The sequence below is a fragment of the Primulina eburnea genome, chromosome 2 (assembly GCF_022965805.1).
Source record: "Primulina eburnea isolate SZY01 chromosome 2, ASM2296580v1, whole genome shotgun sequence".
NCBI classification, from domain to species: Eukaryota; Viridiplantae; Streptophyta; class Magnoliopsida; order Lamiales; family Gesneriaceae; genus Primulina; species Primulina eburnea.
The window spans coordinates 3,331,846-3,344,484 of record NC_133102.1 but is presented as its reverse complement, the minus strand read 5'-3'; the positions used below and the strand labels follow the sequence as shown (position 1 = coordinate 3,344,484).

The following is a 12,639-nucleotide window of genomic DNA, read 5'->3' as shown; positions in this document are numbered from 1 at the left end:
TAAGATTTTTAATTGTTAGATGAGTCCACTCTATCTATATTTAGAATTATAAATGATATTTTTGAAATAAAAAATAATTGACTCAAATAAAGATAGGAGTCAACTCTGTATATATTTAGAATAATAAATAACATTTTTGACATAAAAAAATAGATGACTCAAATAAAAAATCGTCGAAACTCATCTCAAAAAATAAAATTGAAACGTGAGACCTGTTTTATCCATGTTGCAAGTCGTCTTTTCAAAATTTATTACTCTTATTAAGAAATTTACATGTATATTTTTTCACGTCGTATTTAAATCCTAAGATTAAATAAGGTTTTGCTGAACGTGTCGGCCTTGTACGGCTACGTCGTGTTATTTTGAAGTGGATTAATAATATAAACTTTTTCAAAAGTCAAATAACGAAAACTTTGTTCACACAACATACTATTTTCTATACATTTTGTACTAATTAAAAAAGGGTTAGTCGTGACCAAGAATTTTTGAACATGTGTCCAAGAAGATATAGCTTATTCAATCTCTTGTATATAAAAAAAAATAATAAAAGATACTAGTCAACATGGGTGGGATAATAAAATAAATCCTTTCGTTGTTTTAAGCATATTTTTTCGGATTTTATAGTTTAAATTCAAAAGTAAGTTTTTTGTGAGACGGTATCTCGAATTTTTATGCATTAAACAGGTCAATCATATTGATATTCACAATATCTTGACATAAAAATTAATATTTTTTCATGTATGACCAAAATAAGTCACACAATACGACCCGTGAAGTAAATTTACTAAAAAGAGAGGCATTTTTATTTCATCCCGATCCAATTATTATCGCGCGGACGCATACAAAAGGGGAAGAACGGCTAACTCAGCCACACATTTGGGACATTATACAGCTAGCTAGCAACTCTCCTCCAGAGTTTACACGAACACGCCGCTCAATTGGCATTGCTGGGGGCGATCCAAATGGCACCTGCGGGGAAGATTTCTGGCTCTCTCGTACACCTGCTGGAATCCCTCGCCTTGGTAGCCACCTCCCTCCTGCTGTTGCTCCCTCACCGCCTGCCTGATGGCTTCGCACCGGCACTGCTCGTTCACATTGCGTAGATCGTTGCAGCACTGCCTCAGGGATTCGCTCTGCTCGCCGGGGTTCAGTGTCGGTAGATCTTCATCTTCCGAGTCATCATATCGGCCACCTTCTCTTCCTTGTTGCAAGTACCTCTGGCAGGAGCGGAACCTACGGCCCTGCAGCTGCTGGCGACACTGTTGGTGCTGCCCTGGGTTGGTTTCGTCAACGATGGTGGTGGTGAAGGTGGTGGTGTAGGTGTTGGCGGTCGCCAGGGATAGCATAGCCACGAGAAGAGCCGCCGCGAGTGCTAGGTTCTTCGCCATGCTGGGATTTGCTTGCCTTTGTGTTGGAAACTGTATATTTCTGTGGAGTGGAGTGAACTGAACTTTGGTGCAGAGATGAAGTGCATTTTATAGTGGTTTTGAATGAGTTTTTACGTGTTGATTGATGAGAGAAACCTGGATGGGTGGCGTTTTCGAGCTTTCACGTGTTGAGTTGATGACAGAAATTAGAGCAGGTGGATGAATTTTTCTCTATGCCATAATATGATCGGCAAGGGTGGCGTTTACGAGCTGCCACATCCATTTTCACATGCAAGAGTTTTATTCAACACGTCCTTAACAAAGTACCACCCATCATCGCCATTCACTATTTTTGTAATATTAAAACATCAATTCTAAGTATCTACATCGAATGATATCGAGTAATTATACAATGGCCAAATCAAAGTGAAAATGTTAATTTGAATATTGCAATATTAGAAAAAATATGTATTTTCTTTCATATGGAGATTTTGCGAAGATCGAGAGAAAAATAAAATTATATATATTTTTATCATATTCCAAATTAGTATGTTGATGACTTACGTGTACAACAAATTTTTTATCACAATTAATGTCTTCTGCGTGCAAATTTAGTATATCGAACTTACTGTGAGTTTTGAGTCATTCTATATGTATAATGAGAATTATATATTGTTATATATTATAAAACTACACCAAATGTATTTATTCAAAAATGCATTTGAGTTAGTTTTGTACTCTATGCCTCTTTGGTCAGTTTTGTAATCTCAAAAGCAATAAGTATTTATGTATGTACATGAATAAATAAATCTGATCACGATCTTGAAATGGCTGCAGGGAAAATGGTGACATGATCCGGATGACATTCAAATGTTGTGGAAACATGTATTCATGTAAACTATGGAAGAATTAATTGCAATTAATTAAAAGAAAACCTACATCAAGTTCCATTTTGAGGCCTTCCCTCACAGAATTCAGTCTCCGCAAATAAATTCACTATGAAAGAATGAAATCCTTACAAATAGAGGCAGAATCCCAACTTCAATGCAAATGTAATCAGGCAATCACTCCTTTATACTTGGGTAAGAATCTTAACCAGTACTTGATGCTAACAGTAAGTGATCTTTTATCTTACAAGCAAGAATCTCCAAAGAATATCAGCTACCTTGAACTTCGACCTCGGCGCTTGTATGCGGTTGATGCAAAGGAAGCAAGCAAGTTCACAAACTATCTGCAATTTGATTCCACCAAAACTATAAAAGGATTAAGCATTTTCTATTAAAACGTCCAAGAGAAGGAAATAAGTTTTCGTTCGGCAAGCAAATACCATGCTCTTTGACATTTACCAGGGAATCAGTCACAGTTGACATACCGTGACAAAGATCAGGAGAACAGCTTTCTTTCAGGGAAAAATTCAGCGGTTGGATGATTATCTCCCCATGTTATTTTGATCTCGATCTCATCATTTCCCAACGCCTGTTGCTCTTCATGTCTCGCCCTTGCAGAATTGACGAGATTTATGTCGCAGTCATGCAGTTCAATGATCTCCAGAGTCGATATATATCCAATACCTTCAGGAATTTCCCTCAGACATTGGCATTCTCTAAGGACAAGGCGACGGAGATTTGGAAAATGGGAGCTTTCAGCATCCCAGTTTACAGGATCTGAATTCTCCATCAACAAAACCTTTAGTTGAGGAAAGCCATCTTCAACAGGATTCCACGAAAATCCTTTAAAAGCAAAATGCCTGAGTTTGAGTACCTCGAGGTTTGGTAAAATACCAAGTGTAGCCATATCAACCCAGGGAAAATAGCTGCCACTCAGGGTCAACTTTTTCAGGTTTTCAGGGAATGTTTTCCATTGAGGAAGCCGATGCTTTCTTGGTCTGCAGAGGAAAGAACACTTCAACGTTTCGAGTTCCTTTAGGCAGACAAGATTGCTCAAGCATTCTGAGTGCCACTCTACTTCAGAGTCACTTTCAGTGCCAAATAATTCCAATTTTCTTAGATGCATAATGCGGGCAAAAACTTCTTTGGAGCAACTGCGAGTTCCTATTATTGTAGAGAGAGTTTGCAGGTTCTTCAAAACCAATAGACTGTTATCTTCAGTGTTTCTGCTACAGGGGAGTGGGAAATAGCAACCTCTTCTCAAATGTACATGCCTCAGCTCCCGCATCTTCCAAATTTCCCAAGGCAGATATTGGCCTTCCCATATGTGATCAATAATCAAAGTTTGTAGGTTCTTCAGTTTAGATATCGATCCAGGAAGCTCACAATTCACCGCAAGTGCCAAGTATCTTAAATTAACCAAGTCTACTATCTCAATGGGAAAATGGTTAGACCGCAGAAGCATAATATCCAACACCCTAAGCAATTTGAAATCCATTTGATCCATGAACTCTAATAAAAAGAAGTCCGGCAGAATTTTGTTCATGTCAAAGCACAAAAAAGAACGAGTGAGCGGCATAGGATTCATTGAATAGGAATAATGGAGGATACTAGCGTGGAGGCTAACACGTCTCTGATAAACTGGTTGCATTGGATAAATTGCTGCATATCGCTTTATCACATTTAGGAAATTTTCTTTCTTGGATTCTTTCTCGCACAAGTCACGCAACAGATCATGAATGTAACAACTTTTGATTGTGCCGTTTGACCTCCTTTTTTCCCACAAGAATTAGATTTCTACTAACCAGATCCTCCAAATATTTCTCTGCTACATCTTCCAAACTTTTGCCTGCTACTGGATTGATAAACCCTTCAGCCACCCACAACCATAACAACCTCGATGCTGGTATGTCATAGTCTCTTGGGAAAGATCCCATATAAAGAAAGCAATCTTTCAAGAATCCGGGCAAGTAATTGTAACTTAAAGCTAGTATGTCTAGGTGTCGCTCTCGGTCTTCAGAGACAAGTGCATCAACACTCTCAGCAATTTTCTTCCAAACCCCCAAATTCGTTCCCATCTTATTTAAAATACCTGCAACTACAACAATAGCTAGTGGCAGCCCTTGACATCTTTTTGCGATATGTTTCCCCGTTTCTACTAATTCTGGAGGGAAGCTTTCTGTAGCAGGCAACTTACTCTTCAAAAGGTCCCAACTTTCAGAAGCTCTAAGGAAATGCATGCAATGAGGAGAACCATTAGGGCAAACATAATCTGCTACATCATACAGACGACTAGTTAACATGATTCGACTACCATTCTCATCATCTGGGAATAACATTTTTAGGCTATTCCAGGCTTTGGTGTCCCACATATCATCCAAAACAACAAGATACCTCATACCTTTCAAATTCTGGTATAGTTGTTCGCCTAATTCTTCGTTTGTCTTTTCACGTATCTCATCAGTTATAGTGGTAAGGCACCCTAAAATGCTCAACAATATTGTTCTAACTTGATATCTCACAGATACCGTAAGCCCTTGTGTTATAGTGACCCACGCACGAACATAAAAATGATAGACAATATATGGATCATTGTAAATTCTCTTAGCAAGAGTTGTCTTACCAATGCCGCCCATACCGACGATGGGAACAACTTGAAGATGTAAACTTGGTCCCGCAAGTCGATGAAGTAGCATTTCAATGTCAGTATCTATGCTCACCAGTTTTTCCTCCAAATCTGGTGAGCTTAGTGACAAATCTTGCACAGAATGATTTTTTGCAGCCATAACTTCTCTGCAGGGTACTTTGCTTTCATAGATCTTCAGAACTTTCAACTTAATAGACTTAATCTCTTCAATTATCTGTGTAAAGCTTTGATGGGCAAGCAGAGAAATCTGTTTCCAACCAACTCTCCATCGTGATCCACCTTGTGCTGAACTGCTGATATATACATACGAATCTATAAAATCTGCCGCTTTATGAACCCCATCTCTCGTCAGCATCTCTAGTTCTTTCAACAATTCATGATCGTACCCTTTCTCTTCCGAATCGCGGAGGAACGACAGCAAAGAACTGGCATCTTCGTGCAGAGTTTCAATATACTCTTTCCTAAGATGCATCGAGCGTGGATTATCATGTAAAATCTCTTCTAGATTCTGAATCAATATAACAAGAGCAGCGTATGCCATCTTTTTTCAGTCCACCGTCAAATTCTTTCAGAGTTGGTGAAGACTCTTTGAGATTTTTACCATTACAAGCATTTCTGGATAACGTTGACCGTCTAAAGGTTGGCCTTTTCTGAAATAAACACATCTGATTTGCGGAGACATCATGTCTGAATATTTGGTCCTTTTTTTTTTTTCAAAAAACAAAGATAAATATTCACGATATACAAATCATATAAAGTTTTTTATATTTGATAATTTTTGTGTATAAATATATATATTATTTTATTAAATATGATATTTATAGATAAATTAAATTTACTAAGATAGATTGAATTTTTAAATAAATTAGAGATGAATTGGGGATAAAATCGAAAAAAATAAAGAAATGTACAAAAATTATTAACAAACTCACACAAGAAAAATTAGCTAACAAATATCTTGAAAGGTAATATTTTAAAAAAAACTTGAGTGTTATATTGATATATCAAAATTAGTTAGTACTAGCCATCGAGATACATGTGTTGCATGTGTCACGAATATATGAGACCAATATATTAAACATTCATGATATAAGTTTTGGAATATGGAAGAGATAATCGTGCAGATTAGGGGAATAAAATCTTGTGTGGAACGGTTTTCTTAGAGAGATGATGTTATTTTGAGATAAAAAAATATTAAGCAAAAGGGTAAAAATGTCAGAAAGACTAGGTGTCTGCAGTTTTATAAGTATCTAAACTTTAATAAAATAGTATAGATAAGATATTAAATTTATTAGTATAAATAAAAATAATATTATAACTATAAAATTAACCAAGACTCAAAACTGTTTTCGCTCACAGGTGTCAAAGAGTGGGTCTTGTATGAAACCGTCTCACAGACGGGTCAACCCTACCGATATTCACAAAAAAAGTAATACTCTTAGCATAAAAAGTAATATTTTTTCATTGATAACTCAAATAAGAGATCCGTCTCACAAATACGACTCTTGAGCCCATCTCACACAAGTTATTGTCTGTGTCAAATATGAATTTTAAAAAATTAATATTTATTAATATTAAAATAAACATATATTTAGAAAAATAGAGGGTATTTTCAAAGAAAAAAGAGGCTCCAACGTGGACGATATAAAAGAACGACTTAGGCCTCACATCATCCGAAATCGGCTGGTTGGCAAGGGTTATCATGGATTCAAACTAAATTCTCAAGTTCACACCCACTGAGTACGCGCACAAACACGAAACCGAACCCTCTTTACTGGTACTGGAGATGGATCCTGCCATAAATTTGTAGAAAAAAGTTAAATTTTGAATTGTTTCTGTATGAAGTTGAGCGCTGTATGTAGCTTTTGATTCGACCTTAAAAAAAAATTGACTGTTGGCATACAAGGGATTTGATTTTTTTCCCAATTTACGAGTCTTTTTTTCAAGGGACTTGAAAAATTCGGATCTTTACCCGCGATTACCTGTTTCCGTTTCTATTCGCTACGAGATTGGGATTGCGATATTTTTTTTTCATGTATGTGTACGTGTGATGGGAGTTTATTGATTGTCTTCATTTTGTCTAGCGGATTCGCTTGGGCCGTGATTTACGCGTGTGCATATGCTAATATTGATGCTTTTTAACTTTGATGAATTGAAACAATGAGAAATACAGTTAACAGCCATTATAGTTACAGACTCAATTTGATCAGAGAACTTTTGCCATGCGCTTTCTGAATTTAGTCTGCAATTTGTGTTTGATTCCTCTTCTTTGTTATTATGAAGCCATATTTAAGTGGTAGTTGATTACAATGGATATAAGTAACTAGTAATACACTACGAAAACGACTTGCTTTGTCAAAATATTTCTTTCCTTTTCTCAAAATTTGTCTCATTACATGAAGTGGTTTTTTAATGGCTGATTACAGGGTTCTAATTCTTTGTGGTTTTCTTTATATTTGTTTTCTCTGTGCCTATCTTCATGCCAGGGCATTTGATTTATTCAGCTGTGGTTCCTGTTTTGATCTCTTACCCTGTATCATGCAATGTCATAATTTCTTGATGATCACGTGTCCATGTAAATGAGCTAAGAACTAAAATCGTCGAAATTTTCATTTCGATATAGTTAAAGTTGTTTCACTTGTTTTTTTGTCCCCAATTTTTCAACTGTTGAGCTACTTATAGCATGTTCTATAGTAATTGGGTGATTTATTTGTTTATGCATGCTTATTTTAAAGTTACTTGGTTGAGCGCCCATCATCAAGGAAAAAATCAGTTTTTTGTTTTGGGTTCACCTCTTATGGCTTTCTTTTGGTACATGGCTTTTTGATGTAGGGGATTGCTCTTTTTTCCAAAGCCTGACACCGTTTTCAGCTTACAGAGACACTCCAAATGAATGGTTATAGCTCGTTGGAGCTTATCCTCAAGGATATTCTTCTTGCTATTAATCCCTCGAGAGAGGATTGGTCAGTGAGATTTCATACAATCAAAGAGCTTCAAGCTGTTGTTGAATCCATTGAAAATCTAAGAGGTATTTCGTTCTTTGTTTTGTGTTACATCTAATTCATTCATGCTGTGTCATGGACATTTTTTTATGTTGAATATTTTTTGTGAAATTTAACGAGGAAAATTAAATGCATGAAACTGAAAGGTCTTCTGGGAAAGGGATATTGGTGGCATTATTTAGAAGGGGGAATTGCATTATGGCCCATGGCTTCCCACTATCATCATCGTGTTATCTCCATCTATGACAACAAATGCTTAATTTGGTGCCCTTAGTTATTATTCTAAAATTCAGCTCCATGGGCCATAATAATGTTCCTTTGAACTATTGGTGTGATTATTATGTCTCACATATTATTGCTGTAGCACATTGGCAAGTGAAATAAAATTTTCATGGAGAGACATCCTTTACTCCTGAAAATGTCTGCGTGATGCCAACTCATTCTTGACCTAAACGAACTCTTCTAGGACAGCTTCGACTCACAATGCATTTGACCCTTTGATATTCGAGAATGCCCAAAAAGAAATGTTGAGTAGGTGATTCCGTAATGCATATGTGAGTCAAGTATTCCAAGATTTTTCGCACTTTCATATTTAATCTTAAAGAACACATGTAGATTGCAAAAATTACTTTAGGTGATTATCATACAATGAAGTATGTGTACCATTCTCAAAAGCCACATCCAATCAGTTCTCCAAAGTTTTCGAAGTTCATTTGAAACTCTCTAATATCGTGTCTTAGAAAGTATCATGTGATGGTGGAAGTCCAATTCATTTTACTTACTTTTTTTGCTTATCTAGGAGATTATGTTGATATCTCTCTAACCTTTTGTTTTTTTCAATTTCTAATCAAAGAAATGTCGGTTTAAATCGGTGCCATTGGTTATACAATCTAAGAATGCCACTGGAAACATTGAAAACCAAAAGATTATCCTGAACAATGTTGATCTGTTGTAGGCAAGAGCTTAATTCCTGTGTTTAGCATTATAGCGTCCTGCCTTAAAATTTCTCGTTTAGGGAATTATAATCTCAATTATTTATTGTAGAACTTAGTCTTTCTTGCTTTTTTTTATTTTTTATTTTATGTACTTCTTGAAGAATAATTTCTATATGGGTGATTTTTCTTTTCTGCTTACAACATGTGATATTGAGTAAACAGGTGCTTCTGTGGAACCTTTTGGATCTTTTACATCCAATTTGTTTACTAGGTGGGGAGATTTGGATATATCTATAGAGTTGCAAAATGGTTCACATATCGCATCTCTTGGGAAAAAGCACAAGATAAATTTACTGAGAGACGTACTGAGAGCATTGAGAAATAAACGTAAGCCACTACTAATAAAAATGCTAGCATACTGTGTTGAAGTTACTGTTTTTATTTTATTATCAGTTGTTTTTTTGGGTATTCTCAGTTTATGGACACTTTAGTAACAATTTTGTTGTGTTCTTAGTTATGTTATTATCGTTCAGCTATTTGCTCTACTTATTTGTTTCTTTCATCTTTGCTAGTTACAAACACGAGGCAGCTGGTAGGCTTACATTTCTTCTAGTTCCTTGTTTCGGAATTAGTTTCTCTTATGACTTGGAAATTAAAATGAGGCGATGCTACTTCGTTTATGCTTACAGAACCTAGATTTGGGTTATGCATGATGGAATAAAAAAAAATTGTGTTGTAATTATATCTCCATGTTATTATGTTACAACAAAAACAACAACAAATCTTTATTCCTAAGTGAGGTCAGATATATGGATCGTTCTACTTCATTGTGCTATATTTTCTACTATATCCTCATTAATATTTTTACATGAATTTTATCCTGTTTTATCGTTGTTAACCAAGTCTTTTTTTGTCTGTCCACCTATGTTGTTGTGCTCTATCTTTGTCATGCCATTATGTTAGTGACATCTTAAATATATTTGGTTATATATGTAGGAGCTAGAAATAGGTTTCTTGTGGGTGACACAAAATCACTACTACCTCTTACATATAATGCAAAATGATGTCAAGATAGTGGTAACTGCTTCCTTATCTCTAATCCATCAATTTAATGTCTTTTCAGATGGATGGGGTAGAATTCAGTTCATCTCCAACGCAAGGGTGCCCATTCTAAAGCTCGTGAGTGGCTATGGCATCTCGTGCGACATCTCAATTAGCAATTTATGTGGCCAAATGAAGTCCAAACTGTTGTTTTGGATCAATGAGATTGATGATCGCTTTCGTGATTTGGTTTTACTGGCAAGTTTTTCTAACGTTGTGATGAATGTGACCATACTCATGTTTAGAATTTAAACTAATTTTTTTTGCAGGTTAAGGAATGGGCAAAAGCTCACAATATCAATGACCCAAAATCTGGAACTTTGAATTCGTACTCTCTCAGTCTGCTTGTGGTTTATCATCTGCAGGTAGCTTTTCCAATTTTCTTTTTCATCAGAGATTATGAAAAGGAATTTCTTCGAGGGGTTTTGGGGCGATACAAATGCAATTTATCGCAGTCCGAGAGGCTGATAACATCACCTTGTCATGTGACCGTAAAAAAAAGGAAAAGAAAAGGGGGAGGGGAAAGGAAACATATGAAAACAAATTATTAAAAATGTAACTACTGATTCAAATTATTGAAACAAAAAACTCGAATAACTTGAAAGGATGGAATTTTTACTGAAACTTATTGGGTGTTAATATACTCACTCAAATCTTAAATGCAAGTCATATGCCTTAAAAAGTACAAATGCAAGTGTATTCCACAAAGGTGTGCTAAATGCTAACGGATTCTCCTTTTAATGGTTACATTATGCAAGGGCCTCGCCCCATTATTCGTGTAAAAACTTATATGTATTTGGAAGATGTTTAATTGCAAATTTTGCTGTCTATGATATTGTTTTCTTATCTGGATCATACTCATATTATCTTGCAGACTTTGGAACCTGCAATATTACCTCCACTTAGAGAAATATATCCAGGAAATATGATCGAAGACCTTACAGGTATCCAATGAGCTTCTGTCATCATTTTTTCAGAATCATGTGTATATTCGTCCCAATTGATATCCCCATGCATGCAGTTGGGTAGCGTAAATCCTTTTTTCCATTTAATCCGTTGAAAACAGTTTTATATTTTATGTTTGATTGAGGAGAACGATCATATCTCAGGCGTGATTCCAGAGTAAATATGTATTAATCAAAGCTGTTGGTGCATGATCAATTTGAGTTAATTAACTGGTTGCTCTGTCATGATCTTGATTCGTGTTTTTCACGCATTTTCTGAAGGCGTGAGGGCTGCTGCTGTAAAACACATTGAAGATATTTGTGCTGTAAACATAAACAGGTTCAAGTCCAATAGGTCGAGATTGATGATCAATCGAAGTTCTTTGGCTGAACTCTTCATTTCTTTCCTTGCAAAGGTATTTTTAATTCCCAAAATTAGCATAGCAACATCGTCGCTCCTATTTGAAACTTCATATTCATGTTCCAAAAAATCGTCAAGATTAGAATTAAAGTTACTTGATACGGAATAGAGAACATAATAGAGCACAGCTCTTCCAATGAGATTGACGTAGATTTTACCTCATCACACTTTCAGTTTGCTGACATTTGCTCAAGGGCTTCTGAACAAGGTATTAGCCCGTTTTCTGGACGACGGCAGGATATTTACAGCAACATGAGATGGTTACCATATACCCATAAACTATTTGTAATCTCTCTGTCCATCTCTCTCTTAAGTGTTTTGTGGGTGACACTAGTAGAGTTTTTCATTTTTTGATCCCTTTGAGTGAACAGCAATTGTTCTTGCTAATGATGGATAGGTTGAAGACCCGTTTGAGCAGCCAGAAAATACAGCTAGGACAGTTAGCAGCAACCAAATGAAAATGATTGTTGAAGCAATCCAGGCAACTCGGAGCGTTATCATGTCGCCTCGTCAAAAAAAATCAAAAGTCTGTTGTTTCATTTCTGGTCAGGTCGCATATATCACATTTAGTAGCTAGAAACCCATTGCAAATTCTGTAACCATGCAATCTGTGGCAAGAACGCCTGCTACATATCACAGTAGAAATAGTCCTAGTACTCATTAACAAGATCAGAGGAAACAAATGATGTTACATGTAAGGAAGCAGTTTCAGAAGCTGAGAATTGAGGAACAACAAAATCGGGCTAGTAATTGGCAGGCATCTTCAAGTGAAAGGCAGCAAATTTGAAGGCCAAGATCCCAGGAGTATTATTGGTCAACTTCATTTTGATGGCTAGGAACTTGAATATTTTGCAGGTGGCTTGCAGAAAACCAATACCTTATGTCCACAATATAAGTGGCAAATTACCCCATCACATGTTTAAAATCCAAAAGTAGCCCCACTATGTCTGCGCTCAATGTTAATATTCTATTAAAGAGTGTGCCTTTGCGAATGGTGATCACATTTGATAAAGAAAATGATTTAATGGATGTTGGGATCTAAATTCATTGTTTTTATGAACACGGGTTTATGTAGTTTTCTTAGCCCTTCTGACGTTTACTTAGTTTTGTTTCCCCTTATGACATACTGTGTTTGAAGTAGACATCGTGTTTAAAGTTGAACCGAAGACATCGGGAAACCAGTATTTTTGGAACCGGATTGGGCGGTGACTGGACCGGTGACCTGGGAACCATTGACCCTTGATAGGTCCAAATATGTGCTAAAACTCATAAAAACTATCGAACAGTTTAAAACCACGGGGAACCAGACCGGGCTCTTTGATTTCATTAAAAAAA

The 12,639-nt window shown here is 36.1% G+C and overlaps 3 protein-coding genes across 6 annotated transcripts; 1 reads left to right on the top strand and 2 right to left on the bottom strand.

Moving 5' to 3' along the window:
* Nucleotides 1–856: 856 nt before the first annotated feature.
* Nucleotides 857–1,463, bottom strand: LOC140824487 (2S seed storage albumin protein-like). The gene has a single exon (XM_073186071.1). It carries the CDS (start codon nucleotides 1,386–1,388, stop codon nucleotides 918–920), a length of 471 nt encoding a protein of 156 aa, XP_073042172.1. The 5' UTR covers nucleotides 1,389–1,463; the 3' UTR covers nucleotides 857–917.
* A 752-nt stretch (nucleotides 1,464–2,215) lies between these two features.
* On the bottom strand, nucleotides 2,216–5,565 carry LOC140820192 (putative late blight resistance protein homolog R1B-16). Its single transcript, XM_073180523.1, is given in 3 exon segments — nucleotides 2,216–2,598; nucleotides 2,740–4,031; nucleotides 4,033–5,565. Coding segments are annotated over 2 exon segments (2,691 nt in total). The 5' UTR covers nucleotides 5,443–5,565; the 3' UTR covers nucleotides 2,216–2,598; nucleotides 2,740–2,750.
* A 1,119-nt stretch (nucleotides 5,566–6,684) lies between these two features.
* Nucleotides 6,685–12,394, top strand: LOC140820172 (protein HESO1-like). 4 transcript variants are annotated; one of them, XM_073180503.1, is made up of 8 exons: nucleotides 6,685–7,929; nucleotides 9,061–9,225; nucleotides 9,962–10,017; nucleotides 10,209–10,304; nucleotides 10,814–10,883; nucleotides 11,166–11,299; nucleotides 11,479–11,589; nucleotides 11,702–12,393. In XM_073180503.1, the coding sequence occupies exons 1-8, from the start codon at nucleotides 7,791–7,793 to the stop codon at nucleotides 11,879–11,881; spliced, it is 951 nt and encodes a 316-aa protein (XP_073036604.1). In that variant the 5' UTR covers nucleotides 6,685–7,790; the 3' UTR covers nucleotides 11,882–12,393. The 4 variants fall into 4 exon arrangements, with proteins under 4 accessions (XP_073036604.1, XP_073036600.1, XP_073036614.1 ...); XM_073180499.1 differs by having other exon boundaries at nucleotides 9,962–10,137; nucleotides 11,702–12,390; XM_073180513.1 differs by lacking the exon at nucleotides 9,061–9,225 and having other exon boundaries at nucleotides 11,702–12,394.
* The last annotated feature ends 245 nt before the right edge of the window (nucleotides 12,395–12,639 follow it).